Source organism: Lottia gigantea (genome assembly GCF_000327385.1).
Source record: "Lottia gigantea unplaced genomic scaffold LOTGIsca_31, whole genome shotgun sequence".
NCBI classification, from domain to species: Eukaryota; Metazoa; Mollusca; class Gastropoda; family Lottiidae; genus Lottia; species Lottia gigantea.
In genome coordinates this window covers 1186720-1208436 of record NW_008709027.1, presented here as the reverse complement: position 1 = coordinate 1208436, position 21717 = coordinate 1186720, and the positions used below count along the sequence as shown (strand labels likewise).

The 21717-nt window shown below is 32.4% G+C and overlaps 1 protein-coding gene across 1 annotated transcript; it reads right to left on the bottom strand.

Moving 5' to 3' along the window:
- Positions 1-6453: 6453 nt before the first annotated feature.
- LOTGIDRAFT_161866 (hypothetical protein) lies at positions 6454-11308 on the bottom strand (the record flags this gene model as incomplete). Its single annotated transcript, XM_009057751.1, has 3 exons — positions 6454-6631; positions 7558-7618; positions 11209-11308. The coding sequence occupies 3 exons, from the start codon at positions 11306-11308 to the stop codon at positions 6454-6456; spliced, it is 339 nt and encodes a 112-aa protein (XP_009055999.1).
- Between the last annotated feature and the right edge of the window lie 10409 nt (positions 11309-21717).

The window sequence follows — 21717 nt, the reverse complement described above, 5'->3', positions numbered from 1 at the left end:
TCCAGAGTAATTACACAAAATTTTTAAAATCAATACCAATAACCCAAATTTATCAAATTATTAAATCACACAGCTCTAAATATCAAGGGCAAACAAATGTTAAGAGTGAAATCGTTGAAAATTCAAACATGACCATTGACGTGAAATTCCATTCATTTAATTTTATTTATCATAAAAATCGCGTGAAATCTGTTTGTGTATGAACATATATTGAAGCATTTTATCTAAGTCAAGGACAATAACTCAAAATAACAATAACCGTCCATCGAAAAATCGTTAAATTCAAACTTGACCAAGGTCTCATCAATATACATCATCACATCAAGTTTCATTAAAATCAGTTGAAAGCTGTAGGGTCTATTTTGTTCACAAACAAATTTTGACGCGTTTTTCCTAAGTCAAGGACAATGACTCAAAAACGTTCCTCGAAAAATCGTCAAACTCGAACTTGACCAAGATTTCATCAATATACGTCGTCACACCAAGTTTCATTAAACCGAACTTGATCGGGATCTTATCAATATAAATGATCAAACGATATTTCATTAAAATCAGTTTAAAACTGTAGTCTCTATTGTGTTCACAAACAAATTTTGACTCAATTTTCCAAAGTCAAGGACAATAACTCAAAAACCGTTCATCCAAAGATCGTCAAATTATATTTGATCAGGATCTGATCAATATGAATGATCACACCAAATTTCATTAAAATCAGTTGAAAACTGTAGTCTCTATTATGTTCATAAACAAATTTTGACGTATTTTTCCTAAGTCAAGGGCAATAACTAAAAAACCGTTCATCGAAAAATAGTCAAATTCAAACTTGACCAAGATCTCATCATCACATTAAGTTTCATTAAAATCAGTTGAAAACTGTAGTCTCTATTGCGTTCACAAACAAATTTTGACGCGTTTTCCTAAGTCAAGGGCAATAACTCAAAAATAGTTCTTCGAAAAATCCTCAAATTCAAACTTGACCAAGATCTCATCAATATAGATTATCACATCAATTTTCATTAAAATCAGACAAAAACAAGAAATGTTGACGGACCGACGGACCAACGGACTGACGGGCAGGGGCGACGGCAATTTATGCCCACATTTCCATGTGGGCGTATAAACATTATAACAATTTTGTCACTATTTAGTACATGAGAACATTTAGAAGAAGAGAATTATACTTTAATAATCAAACCATGACAGAATTTCCTATACACAAGAGGAATAAATAATGATTATTTTTTATCCAACGCAATGCACCGAGAAGAAGGAAAGAATCGCGATTCATCGGTGAATCATTGCAGTAAGAGGTCACTACCTACCTTCCAATAATACCAATTTTTTTGGTGGGCGTTTGAGAAGCCATTTTCTATGTTCATCCACGCTAAGTAAAATGTACAACGTCGACTATTAAATAACAACAACCCACGTGACTGTTTAGAGATAGTAAAATGGTTTGATAACTTAAAATCTTAATGATGTCATACGTATGTATTAAATAACCAAACAAAATTTTATCGCATTCTACTCCTGCGTTTTATTGTACACATTGTTTCAACAATTTACAATATCATCAATAGGTGGAAATCTTTACATTCAGATTCTAACCTGTGGACGGTCGGTATAGGGAACTCGTGCATATCGGTAATGTTTAATATATATTCATTACATTTACATAATCTAGATATATAATATACATTTATTTATGAGCACGTTTATTATACCTGAATCATCATTGACCATATTATGAGCCAGTGTATTATTCAGTTCAATTCCAGCAAATTCTCTCGACATGTTACGCTTTACATAAAATCTAGGTTGTTAACTATAAGTAAAATTTCATATTCAAAGCTTTAGAAAGTTTCCACCAACAAAGCACTAGACACTTTGGCCTTGAAAAGCAAAACAGTCAACCAGTTTCACATTAATGATACGATTGTGCTCTTTGGTGTCCAAATGTGAATTATTTCATGACAGATTTTGACCAAACTTGAAATAGATGATTATGACCCAAGAATATACCCTATGCAAATTAAAAATAGAAAAAAATATTTACTATGAATCCTAACCATCGTTCTTCGAAACGCATGAAATTAATAGCTCATAAACACACTAGGAGGGACAAATATTGAAGTATTTTGAAGAAACGTCATGAAATTATCGATAATCACGTAAAGAAGAGTCCTTACAGAAAAAATACTTCGGAAAATGTACGCCTAAAGGTTAAATATTAAATCATTTTTTAAGGTTGCCATTATGACAAATGTTCCAATTCAAATAAGAAGCTGTCAGCATAACAAGCTTTCTTTGACAATATTTAGGAAAACTACTGTCAAACTAATAAAACGCAGAACAAAATTCTTCTCCTCGTGGCTATGCTATGATCTGAAATGTACACATGTTCTCTCGCAATCATACTTATAGCCCTACAAATCTGACCCTTTTTTATGGATGCCACCATGTTAAAAATGAAATTTCTCATAACTTGTATCTATATAAAGCTGAACCATTATTGAAACCATCAAGACATTACTGTAATTTGCATTGAAATTTTATGTACTTAAATTATAACTTCAAATGTATTAATCCTACATTAATTTAAATTTGATAATCAAATAGCATTCTTTTTCCCCTCTAACGATACGTGATTTAGCGAATAAAGTGAATCTGAACCCTCGTTAAAATGTATATAAACATTTTCATAAAACTTTTGTTCGGCACTGAGCGGCTGTGTAATCGACAGTGAACTACCCAATCAAATCGCTGATATTACGAAAGAGAGTAAAGTATTTAACGATGTCAAAGTTTAAGACGCAATTTGTAATGGCTTGACATTGCGAAGATGATGCATTAGTCATGTGCAACGCTCGAAACTGTTTACAGTTCTAGATGCGTAGAGTGGGTTAGGGCTAACCTTACCCAACCCTAGTTTTATTTTTGAGGTTTTCAACGTAGTGCATGATCTGTGTCCATCTTTGGCACAATGTTTCTGAAACCGCTTTGAAAAAAAAATGATTTAATATATAAAGATATTCTACGATAAGGTGATAGCGTATCTTTGTCCACATAGTTGAATATTTTGGTCTATATTTATGATATATTTAATAGAGAGATAATGTTCTTAGTCACGTTATCACAATTCACTAGTTTAATCTAATAATCATTTAAATAAACCAAACAAGATACTGTTCTTTTTCTCCAACACATTTCATATCTCCAGACTCCTGGCTGAATGAGTTGATGAAGTACAAACGTCTTTCGTCATGGTACGCCCATTCTGGCCAATTACTTTTGTCTAAGTTGGTATTTACAAACGTTACGAAATAGTCATCGTACGTTTCGACATTTGGTTGGCACTTTTCTGAAATACTATTTCACTAATGTAGCCAGGGTCAATGTTCATTTCAATTTAGTCGGTGTTATTTCCACATTAATTCCCCCAACCTCCTGCACTTGATGATAGTTTTGTGGGTAATTTAATTTTCTCAATTGAATTAGAGAGTTCAGACAATTTTAAAAGCTTTCGTTAAGCCATTCAGAATGGCCTGAGATAATGTCTGTTTGTCTCTCGGGCAACTAATGGCTTTCTTCAAATTTGAAAACGTTGACAGACTAGCACAAGAACAATAGGCCAGGACACTCAACGACATGATAAGTGAACTTTATTTAAATCAATTCAGGTCAACTGACAAATACTGTTCATTTCGAACATTTCAAAGTTTTCAACCTAAAAGACAATCCTTTACGTGTAGAGGTATAGTCTACATATTTAGGGGAATTTAATAAATTATAAATTGCTATTATTTAGTGGATTCAAAGAATTTATTACGATAGAAGGTAACTATAATATACATATGTCGAGAGCTTACTGCCAGAACTTGCTATATGTACAGTTTTGGTGAAAATGAGTATAGTTATAAAAAACTAGTACCTTTTATTATGTCTGTGTTTGGTAGAAAAAAGTTGTAATTATTTAATCTGTCATTGAGTTTTTTTTAAATATTATTGTATCCAAATGTTTGAAAACATTGTCATGCAGTGGCTCAAAGACTGGTTTAACCAAGTACACTGGCCCACACCCCTAAACGCCAGAAAATTATAATCAAACTGAGCAACCAGCAATAATGAGTGACTTAACTACTGACAGGCATGACATTGACCTATACAGAGGGGTCTCGGAATGCATGAGAGTGTAATATGTTAAAAAAGATAATCCTCGGGGGCCCCCGCCAATCTATTTTAGCCACTAATGCTAATATTAAGTCATGATATATAGAGGATTTACATGCATTGATCAGGAACCATTGGAAGCTTGTCGTGACATGTAAAGTCACTATTATTTTAACTTCAATCTCAAACCACACAAGTGACAAATGGTAAATCTGCTTGTATGGTACGCATGATAAGAAATGTAAATCGATATGCATTCGAAATATGATATATTTAACAACTTCCCTATATAAAGAGAGCAGTAATCAATGTCAATGTTGTTGTTAAGGGGATTCATTAAGAAGACAGTTATAATTTACAAGAAGTTCGCTATTAAGACTCATTATCTTCACAACAACAAATTTTTCTTCAGTTTCGTTAGCAAAGTTCAAGAAATACTCATAAAATTTGTGTATGCACATAATAAAAGCTAGGGTTTTCTAGAAATTTTTGGAGAAATTCGTAGGATTAATGGACCTCGTTTTCAGTTTTTGTTAACACAGAAGAAGCTACTGTTTTCAGTTGCTTCTGATGAAATTTGATGTTATCAAACCTGCAGGTTCCCACAAAATCAATCAAGATTTTTGCCTTCTAGAGAGTATACGAAGTAATAACGAGTGTTTTAGATTTAATGAATGTTTTTCTAAATAATACCTTACTGGCCGTATAATTAGTCACGCTTAGTTTGTGTATTTACAAGTCTGTTGGTATAGACGTGTATCATTATACATAAGAGATTTTCTTTCTAATACCAAGTTATGAAAATCAGTCTACCTTTTCAGTGATTTCTAAATCAACGTCTGAAAGTAATGTCATGATCTCTCTAGATATTTGTAAGTACTACAGCATCCGTTCATGCTATTATTGTTGAAAGTATAACTCGATGCATCGATCTAAGGCGTCGAAAAAAGGCATTTGACCCATTATATTGAAACGTTGGATTTTGAAAAGTAGATATGTTCTTGGGTCTGCATGTGGAGATCAGAATACCGATCGGGTATTTGATTAGTGGCTTCTGCTCTGCTATGCACTTGATGTACCGAGTACAGTAAAAATATTCTATTATTGTATGTTTTATATTCATATATATGTACATGTTTGTAAAATGAGTTTTAAAGCAATCAAATCTGGTACTTTACAGAATATTTTTCATATTACAATTTTGTGTCTGCATTCAAGCTTCTGATAGTAGTTTTCATATGTATGATCTTATTTACGAAACACGGAACTGTGTCATTGACTGTTATAGAGTGTCTGATAGTCTTAATTCCAGCACAGAAACTATCGGATTAAAATTGATATAAAATTTTATGATATGATATATCGTGGGTAAAACATGTCCCCAATCAATTTTGTTCGAAAGCCAGACAATTCAGAAAGAAATTGTATTGATTTTGGAAGGAGGAGTATTTGACTACGTAACAACAATTCATTCACAAATTACTTTTTGATGTGTTGTTTTTGTAAAAAAAAAAATGTACTTTGTTCACTACGTGTGATATGAAATGCGGATTTTGGCATTTTGATATTACATTGCCATCACTGAACGAGGTTTACTTTATGGGATAATCTCAAAACCCATGAAATACTGATCCTCATATTTAGTGACTGGTGTGTGTACATATTTGTTTAATTTTATAACATATTTTGTATTCCAGGCAAAAATCTGTATCTCATTCTTAACACTGAATCCTTTCCTACAATGGCTTCAACAGAATTTCGTTACTGAAAGCATCTTCAAGGATAAAAGAATAATAAAAACGAAAAAGAGAATTTATTTGACACAAAACAATGAAATAAAACGATTAAAAGGGACAGCTGTACAGTATCAGTTCTAGATAATAAATTTAACTTTATTTTACAATAGAATAATTTCTACAAGTTGATAAAAGAAAACACAGTGTTCATTGCAGACAGTATAAAGCAAGTTGACCTATGAGCTTGAATTGGCGTGAAAAAAAAAATGGAACTAAACAATACATATTCAAAGTGTATAAAATGAAATTAAACGTACAGTATCGTCAGTATCTGATAATAAATTTCACTTCAGAAAAGAATATTCTACGAGACGGAAGTTAATGAATGAAAACAGAGTGCTTTTCTAAAAGACAATATAAAGCAAAATGACCCATTTGTTTAAAAAATGAAGTGTCCAGTGCAATTGTGTAAATGATATAATAAATTCAATTGTTTGTTTGGTTCAGTGACGTTCTTATACATCACTAATACATCGATGGAATCACTTCATCCCCAGGTTCGACCGACACATCGACAATTCTGCATCCATAAATTACATCGACATACTAAATTTGCACTAGTACAACATGCTTCTCCTGGTTCAGATGTCCAAGGTATACACGGTGCCCTCCATCCTCTACATGTTCTTGGTTCTACTTGTTGATTTCTCCTAAATGAAACTCGTCTGGAAATTACAGAAAACAATTTTCGTTACGCAGTGTTGATATTTTTGAATATGACAATCTTTTATAATGTTCCATATTACTATTAAAATGACATTCTTTTTTTATATAAAACAGCATCTGGGCATATGATAGTATAGACGACAAAATGAGAAGAGAACATAATTATCGTACATTGAAATATTATAACATCATCTACCGTTTTCAATGTTTGTTTCAATGTTCATTTATATATATATATATTATTTAACTATGAAATCACATTACAACTTGAAATGATGCGCGGAATAACATTTTACATGGTAACTGACAGAGCTTTTAAATTATCTATGTTCACATTCCTTGTGGAAGCTCTAGAAACTTTTGTTTTCAAGTTAGGATTTGAACATTTTGCCCGTGATGGTATATAAGTAAAATATCAAGATCAAAAAGCGATTGGACAGTTTCGGGATTGGTTTTCTTATTTTTAATCAAATTAAGCAAACTATTTAATTAATTGGTGTTTCTAATGAATTATTATGTATTCATAATCATTTCATTATTTTCTTATTGCATGTTTTTAACCAATCATAAATGTCCATGTATATACAGTCTGGATAAACAAAATAAGACTTTTTGACGTTTTTTGATTGATCACTCATAGTTATTCTCTTCTAATTTGGCTAATTATGAATAAATTATGGATATGTGAGACAAACTGGTATTTTCAAAGTCATTAGAACATCTGAAATCTGCCAATTATTAATGTGCTGCTTGTTCAAACTGCTACAGGTACAAATTGAATGGGGTTAGACTGGAAATTGAGCCAGTAGCAACGCTTTTCAATCATATTATGACGTTGGATTGACAATATAAAATTAAAAGAAATTAATAACGCTTTTCAGGATTTTCAAAATTATCTATGAATATTTGAACAAAAATATCTTACCTTTTAATTGTTTTTAGTTTATCCAAGGCATCAAAATCATTATAATTTCTCATAGAATAACCTGAAAAATACAAATGATCTTGGTTGTAAAAAGCGAAAAATTAAACAATTGAGGTAATATTACTCAATTAATTGGAACTCATCCTCAATGCCTTCATCTTGTCATCTCAGTGCATAACAATCATCTCTCCTTTGAAACAAAAATAGTTCTATGGACACATTTAAAAGGAATGTTACCCCGGTAGCATGATCACAAGAGTTCCAGAAAAGACCATGGCCTAGTTAGGCAGCTTAAGCACCACTTATAATTGAGTGCAGCTTAAATTCAAATATTGGACTCCAAAGTAATGAATGTATTCTTATTCGGTAAGCTTCATAGACGGTACGTTGGATTTGTCACACAGATTGAATTCATCAAAATAATTTTACCATTAAGAGTTATTGGATATGCTTGACAGGTGTGAATTGAGAAGTAATATTATAAAGGGAGGTTGATTAGTTAAAATACAAATTATTGATTTGTTTATCAGATTAATTAAAACTTTTTAAAGATTTTTCTCATCCTAATGAAGTATATATAAAATTACAGTTATTGATCACACTTGATTGTATTTATTCATTAAATACCTAATAACTCATTGTTGAAGGTTTTGTATGAATCGTTACTAGTATCAAAATGATACGGGGGCTATATTTCATCTCACAATAACCTAAATGACAATGATACACTTACATTTTGCAAGTGTTATCGGTCACTTTCTCGACCAATTTAAAATATAATTTTACTACCAGGATATAGCTTTTCATACGTTTCATATGACAAGATGCAGCTTTTCATACGTTTTATTTGACAAGATGCAGCTTTTCATACGTTTTATTTGACAAGATGCAGCTTTTCATACGTTTTATTTGACAAGATGCAGCTTTTCATACGAATCATTTGGCAAGATATCATATATTTCATTTGACAAGATGCCGCTTTTCAACGTTTTTTTTATGGCAATATGCAGCACTTTATACGTTTCAATTGACAAGATGCAGCCTTTCATTCGTTTCACCACGTCAGTTGTACTTTCAACTCATTCTGGACCTTCTACTCATATATGAACGAAGTTACAATAAAATTCAAAGAAAATTGAACTTCGTAAAAGTGGGTGTTTAACAAGATATACATCAGCTACATTATACAATTAAACCAATTTTCTACTCAAATTGTACTTAAGGTAATTGGAAACATGTTTATTGATTTTCTACCCTAAATAGATTGATTAGAATTTCCACCCCCACCAAATCATTCTAATCATACATAAATACCACAATCACCAAGTTTTTACTATTGATTCGTTCTTTAATCAAGATCAAGCAAGAAATACAGTTCATCTAATACTTTCAGATCGCTTCTAAATAGCTTTATAGTAATAAATACTAAGGAAGGAAGGAAGAATTAAGTTCCTACTTTGGCAAGTCTGGCAAGTCTATAAGAAGCTATGTAAATTTATATAAAATTGCAAATGAGAAAAGGCTGTGAACGTTTATTCAAAAGCTAATACAAAATCCTTGTAACTTTACATCTAAATTAACAGCCGTCATTGAAACTTCCTTTCTGTAAAAACAAAGTTTAAAATGATTATTGTAATATTTTCGCCAACGCAATCACCATCACAACTATTTAGAAGCTGTTATTTCAAAAAAAAAAAATATTTGTAAAGTTTGATTAACCATCAACCGTTAATAAACAGTAGAAGGTCGAGTCTTGTTATATTTTCCAGCATACATGTAGTAGATATTGTTATCTGTTGAAATATAGGTCTGTCCCTACCTTGAAAACAGCGAAGAAAAAGATGTGTAGATAGATGTGGCAGTGTGAAATCGAAATAAAATGCGTGGGCATGAGTAATATTGGATTAGTTTCTAGCTAGACAATAAAACTCGACATGATATTTCTATATTTCAAAATAACAGTCGCTTAAAAAGTGTATATCAGACAAAAAAAACATGTGAAAAAATGTAAGACCAGATATAACTAGGTTTTTAACCACCTTGGGAAATATAAGCCAAATAATTGAATTAATTCACATTGATTTATATCAGACTAACTTAGTTTGGAATAAAACTCAAAACAACACACCAAAACATCGTGTTGCAGTTTTATACTAAATCACCCCACTTATTTAATATTCGTGTCAGTAGTAACCTATATTCTTCGAGAGACAGGCTAGCTATAAGGCATGTGACGACTTTCTATTAAGTAAAAGGAATGACCATGGGGCATGAGGATTTCGTTCTTTTGGAAAGCAAACCTTTATGTAAAAGCCACAAAATGGTGATTCTTTGTAGGTTTCTTGGATTTGCTTGGTATTACGCGTTTTCAATTTTTAGGTTTACAGAAAATGAAATATTCAAATGAGATCTTCATGACTGTCTTTGTTGAGTTATTTAATTGTCTTTTATATAAAATTGAAAAAAAAATCCTCGAAATGGAAAAAGTGCCAAATTCACGAACTAATATTGACAAATTCATACCCAACAAACAAACACTATATACAACTTATTAAAGGAAATTGCACAATTGACGTGAATATTCATAATATTTTTGTCTTATTAATGCTGTGATATTAGTCGTTGTGATATGAGTTATTTCTTCACATTCCTCCCAACTGTTTACAGTGTATTCTTAAACTTAAAGAAAATTCTAATCTAACATTTGATCCAATGTATGTTTTTGTTTGGCTTGAATCTGTAATATTCCATCAATTGAATCTGACAAGCACAAGGAATCTAGCTAGGAGTTAGCGAAAGCCAAATTCAGGTGGGGTTCCGGGGCCCTTTAAAGATGGGTTCCCGTATTTTCATAAATGAAAATGCTAATATTTATATGAATATAAAGTAGTGGTGTTCTAATGACATGGAAAAATACCATTTTGTCTCACATGTTAAGAATTAATTCATACTTAGCTTAATTAGAAGAGAATTACCAGCAGAATTTCAATGAGTGACCGATTAAGAAAAGTCTTTTTGTTATGTTTATCCAGACTGTACTTACATGGACATTTATGATTGGTTAAAATTCATTAAGAACATAATGATATGATTAAGAATACATGATTAGAAACACCAATTAATCAAATAGTTTGCTTGATTTGACAATAAAAACATAAGGAACCTCATCTTTAAAGCTGAGAATAACCATGTTGTGTTTTGATCAAAGTTAGAGAAGGCAGCTGCGTCTTCTGCCTTTAAGTATATAACGACCCTGCCAGTCAAATTCCAATTTGGTTTCTTCTATCAAATTACATTTTATACATTGACAAATACCAATTATAAAATTTCGAAATATTAAAAAAAAAAAACCACTGACTAAAGCTCTCAAAAAGTCGCTACCAATCGCCGAAACACTTCCGGATGAAAACGTTATAAGTACTCTAAAATTATATTTGATATACTTTGTTATCATTAAGAAACTAATATTCAGTGTGTTCGTAGGTTTATAATCAGTCTAAAACCTTTTTTAATCTTTTCATAATATATCTATATATAAGTCTTTTTGTTCTACAACACATCCCACGCATGCAATTTAATAATTTCTGGCGAATTCACTATAAATTCACAAATATATCAAATTCAGCCCAAGTCCCAGAAACGCATGCTTACGATGGCAGTGAAAAGGGGATTCAGTATTACACCATGATCTACATTCATTGCCACAGAACCTTGTATCGGTGTATCGTACTACACTATGATCTACATTCATTGCCACAGAACCTTGTATCAGTGTACTACACCATGGTCTTCATTTAATGTCACATAACCTCGTATACGTGTACTACATCATGATCTCCAGCCATTGTCACAGAATCATGTATCAGTGTACTACATCATAGTCTTCATTTCATTGTCATAGAACCAGGTATCAGTGTACTACATAACGGTCTTCATTCATTGCCACCGAATCCTGTATCAATGTACTGCATCATGATCTACATTCATTGCCACCGAATCCGGTATCAATGTACTACATCATGATCTACATTCATTGTCATGGAACCTTGTATCAGTTTACTACATCATGGTGTCTACATTAAATGTCACAGAACCTTGTATCAGTCTACTACATCATGATCTACATTAAATGTCATAGGACGTTGTATCATTGTAAATCACCATGATCTGCATTCATAGCCACAGAACCTTGTATCAGTTCACTACACCATGATGCACGGTTATTGACAAAGCTATCTACAAAGTTGTTAAAAGTTACAATGTAAAGGAAACTTTAAACTTGTTTTAAAGTCGCTTCCCACGAAGTTGAGTACAACAACAAATACCTTTACCTCAACACATGTAAACGTAAATCTAATGACTTTACATCCGGAGAAACACGAAACCTTCCTGCTATAGTCAATTTGGTGTCCCTTTAAAATGCTTAAAGAGATCATACTGTGACTTAAGTATATTTATTATTGTCATCACGACATCAACAATTCTACAAAAGCATGATTTTTTTTAATGTTACAGAAAAATAGCTCATGGCCAAAAAAATTCTTCGATAATCTTTCTTGGATTGTTTAATTAAACCGTAGAGAAATATAATATTATTATATTTAAAGAAGACAGGCTGTACTACGTGTAGATTTGGGCCGTATTGGGAATTTTAGATTAAGCGTCAGTAATTAATTCCGAGTTATCACATAACATCCTTATTGTGAGGTCTGACGCCTTGCAACGGAAGTCCTGTATTTATCATTCTCAATATGATCTGGATGTTTGGTGTTTAATTTACCAAAGCACTTAGATTTATTCCATCAACGCCAACTAATAAGTATATTTATAGGATAAACCCTATTGTTATCCCAGTCAAATATCATTAGATATACCAAATAATTGATGTCTATACGCCCCGTTTATTGTTGATCCGGTTCAAAAGCTTTCATCGATATTATTTAATCACATGATTGTCTCTTACTGTTATAATGGTATTAATAACCCAGGGCAAACATTATGTATTTAATATTCTAATAGAAAAAAGTGTATTCTTTAGAAATAATATTAATCTACAAGGATTATTGCTTTTGTGGTAATTGGATTATTGTCTGATTAGAATCAAATATGATTTTACATTTATTTACGTTATTAATTCTTCTGCAGTGTAAATCTACGAAAATGTATGTATAGTGATGCAAAGTCATCTCCTACCTGCATGTATATCAGTAAACACCTTCCAAAATATTGTCGAATTCAGAAAATAGCATATGCAGACTTTACATTCATTGAAACAGTGATTTCAAATTTTTAAAATAGCAAAAAAGAATTTACATTAAATTTTCAACTTAATCATCTCTCTCTTAATACTAAGTAATAAGCTACACCTTTCCGGAAAGAACACAGAATTTTGAAGGGGAGCTCACAGGCAATTGTTATTACATGTAAAAATTTGAAAAATGGAGGAGTGGTGGTGGGGTCGGGAATCATCCTCAGTTCTGCAACAACACCCCTCCCCTTACATTACGCCAACAAGTATAAGAATAGTATTATTTTCAGTATACATATTAATTCAAGGCACAATGCTGAATGTTGTTATTATTACGGAAAATTAAGTTAATGGACTTCGTGCTTCCTTAAGAATAGTTTGCATAATGTTTGCTTGAAATTTCGTGTTTGAAGCTTAGCATTGATGATAGAATTAAAAGTCGAGAAAACCATCAAATCGGTTTATCTCCAGAGAAATGCAAATGATTTTTAAACAAATCCTGAATAGTTTCGACTGACTAAATGATTAATGTGTTTGTAAGTTATTTGGAAATGACAAAAGAATACAGACGTTACAGCTTCCCACGAGATCACGAACTCCAGTAAAATATTGAAAAACATTGAAGGATTAAAATAAAATTGGACCAATCTCTTTCCTGATCTCAAATTGTAATTTGTCTAACGCCACCATTATAATGACCACCATTCAGCTAAAATTAGAAATAGAAAACCATTTTCAGTTGCCGTCGGTAAAATCTAAAACTGTAATTAGCAGCAACTGAAACAACGATACTAGTAACTCGAAATCCTTAATGAACTAGCTTTATTAAATTGTCCACCTTGTTTCTTTCTAAGGTTTATTTTACAATAATAAGTACGAGCCTTAAGCTGCCTACACACGAAGGGTGAGGATCAGGAAATAGTAACTTATTAATAACTGCCCAGCTAGACTTGGTTAATCAATTTAATTAAAAATGCGACGCAAGTCCAACACGTATATATTAATTAGATAGACAATAACCTGTTGCTATATGTATTTAATTAGATTCAGGACTGAATATGCCAAGCTTTAGTAAGAATTAAGACGATTTCTTTCGAGATCCCATGTAAATCATAAAGTCATACCTAGAATTTCATCCTGGACATCAAGAAACCTTTCACTTTGATAGCGACATCATAATTTTATATATTTTAAAATCATTAGATGAAATTATCCAATTGATAAACTTTTGATTACTTTTTCTTTTTTGATAAAATAAAAAGCATTTTTAAATAAAAATACAAAAAAAAAAAATCATGGTGTTATGTTTAGCCACTTTTTCATCGTATAAATGTTTCTCAAGGATGTGATGTTCATTAAAAGTCGTCAAGAGAGAGTACTGCTGAACAGGTGAACATTCCCTTTAAAATTTCAACCATTATGAACGAAACGAAATGGAAGTGATGATACAACCCAAGGGAATGGGTAATAGGTATCCAGCATTCCAACTGTAGATTATAAGTCAAAATTATGCCTGGGGAATGACAGAAATCTGAACGGCCAATATTATTTCACCAGGAAACACAGTTTCTATAAAAAGAGGTGCTAAAATATAGATGAATATTCAATCACATGGAGAGGATGTTATTTTATTGTACGTAATGTATAGAATTCTTATCTCTTATTTCAAATGTTCAAGTCTTTGATGTCATTTCATCTCCAAATTTTAAAGTTATGTTATTTGCTCATTATCGCACTCAAAAAATTACCATCAACATCAAAATAACGTGTTCTTCAGTGCGAATATTCGGTCTATTTTTCATTAAAATGAATTGCTTAGTGCAATGAGCGTGTGGTCGTCATGCCCACATAATAGAAAAATTGATTACGGTTTGTAGAATATTTCTTTTTAATTGAACTATCCTAGAATCTCAGTATTATACATACATACTGTTACAGTCTCTACCATGTACCAAGGGGAAAATAAACCACATTATAGTGAAAAAATTTAAAATACAATTAATCCAGAATTTGTTATTGGTGCTGCAAAAAGGAATATAGGTCAATTTATAATGATAAAATTCAGTTCAAGTCCACAGAGTACTTGTTTAAACCTGACCGAGATCTCATTAATATATACGTACATACCAAGTTTTATCAAGATCAAATTAAAACTGTAGCCCCAGTTGTGTTTACAAGGAATGTGGGTGATGGCAATATACGTCCACATTTCCATGTGGTCGTGTAATAAAACTGTAGTTATCGTGAAATGAAACAGGCAATGTTGATGGAAGGATGAGAGTGTGGGTGCATTGAAAGTTGTCTTGTAAGTTCAGCGACGCTCAATTGCATTATCTCGTGGAAATGCAGTATCACATCTCCTTGCATACGAAAGTAACGTGTGCCATGTACAAATTAACCATGGGAAGATTAATTGAATTATCTGAAAGAAAGATAAAACTTCTACTCTGAATACTAACGACTAGAATATATTACAAATAAGGTACTTGATTGTGGTCTGACAATGTTCTGCTAATCACCACTCAATAAATTGCACTTTTCTATATTATCTATTAGACAGAATTTTCTGAACCCGATTTACTTACTGATGGTGGGAAACGCCATGCAATGTACAATTTTTTAATTTTCAAGAGGAATCCTTCAAATTCATTAATTGTAAAGATCTCATCAAATTCGGAGGCTCTAGGATGTGATGTGCCCGATTTGAATGGTGAAATACTATAATAGGTAACCTACCTTACCTCTGTCGTACAGTTGTAATGATGAATACGGTATTAACATCAGAAATACACTTAATATTAGGATAGAATTCCACATTATTTATCCTTTCTAAACACCTTCACCTACAAAATAGGTAAAAAAATGTGTTAAAGGGTATATTCAAAATTCTTCAAACGAAAGATAAGACAATTTCAGTTTAAAAGATAGGGCGAGCTAAATGTGTTGGGTTTCAGCCCCGGATAGAGTTCATGTCTATGATTGTTTAGTTATGGTATCTGTCAACATTGTTTCGTGTGTGACGACGTGATTGAATACGTTGGCCATAGTACTCGAAAAATATACCTTTTCAGTAAATTATTTTTAGAAGTAATGCAGCAGATGCTTCAACTTAAGATGAAGGAATATGTGTTTTAGAAACTTGCTGCTCATGCCTTAGCTACCAGTCTATGTCTTAACTATCTTTATCACGTTCACTTGTTCTCAGATAAGTAAACTAAATCATGTGTATATTGCACTTGAAATTAAACAGAAGTTTTTAGAAGGCGATAATATGTGATACAAACAAAATTTGTTTATGCGAGTCAAAAGTGTTCGATCTATAAATTAATATCCATGATGTAATATCAATTGAAGCCTATATAATTAGCCATTGCCAAGTTTATAGGACGATAATTGCGAATCGTGGTTCGACGTTGTCAATGGTTGCTGCCAACTTAAACGAATAAATGACTTTTAATGGCCAGACTGTTACCAGGACGATAACAATGAGATTATGTCGATGATTTAAATAATCTTAAAAAAATACAATTTTCTTACAGATAGGTTAACCTATAGCTCTCTTGGTTCTTCAAGATTGGGAAGAATCTTGACACGTTACGAAAATTATAGCATGCCCAGCATAAGAGGCAATAATTCTGCACTTCCGTTTGGGAGTGATATTAAGAAAACCAAAAACTGATCGATTGTTTTCAATTCTCTTGATATTTTATCGCCTTCACTAAATTTTTGGTGTTAATTATCTAAGATGGACCAAGATCGATCGCAAAGAGTATTTTCGGATATGAAGAAACTTTATTAACCATGTGTTTGACATCTTTTGAAAAAAAAAGTTAATCCTTTGAGTAAAAACAAAGAAAACCATTAAAAATAAAAAATATAATAGCTTTTAGAGATTGATCCTAGTTATATGTCAGGCTGATTAAGAGATTACTACACATGATATAAAGAGGTTTAATTCAACATTATAGAAAACATCATTATCTTCTCCAGATGATGTATTCCGTTGAGTATCATTCATTTGTGTCGGTTTTCTCCTTGAGATCCCAATTTATTTTATCATTATTCATTCTTAACCGTTTAAAATTTTGTATCGTTAGAAGCAGGTCAAACTAACATACCCCATATCCTCCTACTCTACAACACATATTTTTTTGCGGTGATAATGATGTACGCTGCACTTTGAGAACATTAATTAATACTGTAACTTCAATCAGGAGGATAAAACTATGCTTCATGAAACCAGTTCACGACGAACGAGTTTTTTTTAAAGATATTTGAAAGATGTCATATTAAGGCTACCTAAAGTTACAAGTTTTCATACAGGTTGTATTGTAGAAAAGCGTGACAGTGATAGTTTATTACCTTCTCAAAGTTGAAAGAAATACAGAAAGATCTCTTTCCTAAAGTGCTTTTTGGACTGAAACACAAGAAATGCATTATATATATCATTTCCTTATCTGATACTTTTAGCTACACACGCAAAGAGTTTTTCAAATTGTAAAATGTTGTAGTTCATGATTATCGTTCAGCGTGTTTCCCAACCCGCCATTTCAACACTAGCCCAAGATATTCCCTGCTTGTAAAAAGTGCCTACCTTTCTGTTATAGATGTATCCGAATCACGTAATATTTTAATATTATTCCGTTTGATTCCTCTTTTAAGTTCGAAAATTAAACTGTCACGTTCAGTGTTCGAATCACTGCTAAATACTTTAATATTTTTTAATTAACTCGTCTTTTGCCACAATGGAATCCTGTACTCCTTTATAACAGCTCAATCGTTCTTCCATTGAGATGTCATCAGTCGAACACCTACATTCAGTATAAAGCGTTTATAGCCAGTGATGTAGTGAGAGACAATGAGAATGGAGGTTGAACCCTAAACGCTGATAATCACCCACATTAACTACAAGTGGAAGTAGAATATTATTGGATATAGTGGGTTGGATTTGGACTATTATCAGAGAAAATATGATTTAGTAGTATTGATCTTTGACTCTCGATTCACAATTCATTTCGATATGAGAAGGGAAAATCATAATCCATGCTTCAGTGATTAGTGTTATAGGATAAGAATAGATCTCTAGAATATTATACTATCTGTAAACAGAAATTTATTACCAGTATCCCTTCACAGCACTTTTTCATTCACCATTATATTCAGTATTTATTAGACAACTGTAAAGAATTTCCATCTAATTTTCATATTGTAGAAGACTTTCATTGATCTCGTTTGATTTAAGAGGAAATATCGCGTATGATATATATCTAGTCACGTCTCCTAAAACTCATTACTTATAGAAAATATCACCATTTAAATACGATTTTTAATATACTTAAACTACACGAACAGCTAACAAATTAAGCATCTTGTACTTTATATTTATTCTTAGTTTGTCTCTCACCTTAAATAATACTTTGTTTTCGAAATGATTATACCTGATGCATCTCGTATGGTTTTATAGATGTCACTATAGACCACAAGACCCGTTTTCACGAAAGTTTCTATGAAACGGTACAATGAATATGATAAGTCTTCAATGCGTGAACACCTAAATGTGGGTTTGTATTGAATCCCTCTATTTTATGTTTACAAAAATCCGTTGTATTTGAATAGATTTTCATTCATACAATGATACAATGGAATCTGTAGAGTAACTCTATGGTATGTCGACAGCAGTAGAGAATATTGCGAAATAATATTTTGCTAAAATTAAGTAACCGGACGAACTAGATCTGGGAATAAGGACGAAGTCTGCCATTTCTGCAAACAATGTCACAAGTCAACCTTTGACTAAAGAATCGTTTAACTCTCATTATAAAGGGATCACTATTGTTGATTGTAATGAGGTTTATTAAATCCAGTTAGAAATGTGAACGTGGTTGATTAATTTCTGATCAATACTATAGTTTTCAACACTATACACTTCAATAAAGTTACATCTAATAGACGCCACTCCTTTTATGTAATATTAACAGTTCAGATATAATATCCATTATTAGAATGGAATAACACGTGCTGAGGTATTGATTCTATACAGTTCATTGTAGAGTTTCAATTGTTAATTTTCAGAATCCATGTCTTTTTTCTGATGAATGACCCAACTAAGGAATCAGTACTGTTATTCGGATATCACGATATTGGTGACTAAATATACCAATGTAAGTGTATAATCAGATTCACTTGGCTTTTTTTCTATTTTGATGTTATCAGCACCAAAGCCTACGTAATCCGTGACATAAACAGTTTGATGGCTTGGGGATTTGATACAATACATTTATCAATCAGATTCAAATACACAGTTGGGTTTTTTTCTGAGGGTGACTTCACTTACCATCCCATCAATGTTACCATCCTTGATATGATGAAATTATTATGGTACTATGTTTTCAGTCATTTAATATTGAACTTATCAAATGCTAGGATTTTGATGTGCACCATTGACCATTGTATTATCTAACCACTTTAAATAGTATATTTCATTGGTTAGGGTAAATTATAACTATTGGATGCTATTGGATCAAATTTCCATAAAATACCGATTTAAAGAAGTAACCTATGGAAAGAGCATGACGCGATACACCCGGACCAGCATCTAAGTCAGATTGAGCATTTATGAAAACAATAATACATTATTTACTATTGGATACACATAATTATGTCTGCAAGAACATTATCTGGCCCGTGTCGATCTAAATTATGAAATTTTCTCGCCAAAGACACCTCGCTTTGTCTCACTATAGTATCAACCGGATATAGCTGTTATAAACAGGAAATAGTTCCGGAATTGATTGTTAGGTTACATAATAACAATTGATTTCTTTGCCGAGAATCAGCAACTGTAAGAAATGGAATGGAAAGCGATAACTTGACATAATATAATTGTTGTAAATATTTGTTTCCCACCTCGAGCTACATAAAGGCACACTTATGTTTTAACAGAATGAATCACGAAAGCGATCGACACGATTCCGGGGCGCAAGCATGCGAAAGTATTCTCGCTGCGATGTCTGTCATTCTTGGGCCGCCCTATAGTGGACGAATTGAGGCGTATGTTGTGAACGGTTTTCGGACGATTTAAACGGAAGCTCCAGGTTACGGACGAGACAATGGGACATGCTTAAAAACAGTAGCCAATGAAGTTTTCGTTATCCGACACGAACAGGACTGTGGAAATCGCGCCAGATCTCCCCCCGAAGGTATATAGTAATGCTCGATGGTGGTCGCATGTTCCAAACAATTTTGCGGAAAAAAACAACCAATCGACCGAAAAATTGATCGGGTACTTGCGGGACCAAAGCAATCCTCTGAGAAACTTCCTACAAGCAAACGTACTACAAGCCGTCATGATGAAGGGGCTGATTGGAGGCGATTAAGGGCGATAACCGGACCAATTAAAGATTTCTTGTTCTATGTCGAATGCTCATCGAGTAAAACCATTTCTGATTAGCAAAGGATTTGATGGCTAGGTCAAGCGCGAAATGAAATTTGTTTTTACAGTATTTTAAGTTTAAATATTGTCATTTAACCATAGTATAAATCATAGAAAAAAGATATGGCGTTAGGGTGTTACGTTATCTTGGTATCCTCTTCTTTCAAAATGGAAAGTTCCATCGCGCACATAAGAGAATTGCAACCCAGGGTAGAAAAGCGCTTGGCTCTCTCATCTCTATGTTAAAATCCTCTAATTTAAATACATCTAGCAAATGCTTGTTATTCAAGTCAACGGTAATATCTGTACTTTCATATGCATCCGAGGTTTGGGGTCTGCTTCCTGGTAATTCTTTAGAAAATATTCAAAACGATTTCGTGAGGTACATTCTCCGTCTAGGAAAAGGCACCCCGCTAGCAGCAGCATTGGGAGAAGTTGGTCTTTTCCCATTGTCAATTTTGCGCAAAATCACGTCTCTTAAATTCTGGTATAAAGTCGTTTGTTCTGACAATCCTTTGATTTTTGGTGTATATAAAATTCTATGTCAAGATGAAATGAATGGCAAGCGTAATTGGGTTTCTGGTATTAAATTTCTTTTTAACGAACTCGGGCTAACATTTGTCTTTGAGAACCCTCAGCTTTTCAACCCATCTGAGATTAAAAGGCGAATTGAAGACCAGTATCTTCAAACTTGGCATTCGAATCTCGAGAATTCCAGCAAGCTCCGGTTCTATAAAAATTATAAATCTTCATTCGAGTTCGAATCGTATCTTGATGCAAACATCGGTGACAAATTCAAATTCCTTATTTGTAAATTTCGTGTCGGAAATCTGAAACTCCATATTGAAATAGGTCGTTTCAATAAAACTATTCGTGAGAAGAGATATTGTTTGTGTTGCAAGTCTAAGTACATTGAAGATGAATTTCACTTTCTTTTATGTTGTCCAACTTATAATATAATTCGCCGTCAGTTTTTCCACCGTCAATTCTGGTCATTTCCATCTTTATACAAAATGAACAGATTAATGACCCCACAAACAGATAGAGAACTTTTAAATCTAGGTAAATTTATCTTCCAAGCTAATTCCATGAGAAATCAACTTTTATATGAATAATGTATATGTAATTTGGTTTGCCTGTTGGTAAATGTGTACATTGCAATGTTTTTCTTTTTTGGTTTTTTACTATTTTTTTTTTGCTATATTGTTATTGTATATATGTTCGATTGTTCTATACGGCTATAGCATGTAATTGCTTCGCTTTAATAAAAAAACTAAAACGAGAATAGAATTGTGTTCAGCAAACCGGTTCATCCTGCCATTTATAACCTATAAATTTACCGTGACAAAACACACCCGTTTCGTAGACTGAAAGTGAACATCATATGTGAGTGTGTACATAATCAAAATCAAGTAAGATTTTGAGCGCATATGGAATATTGCGCTTGAGATATTAACCTATGTATTCGCAAGATCAGATA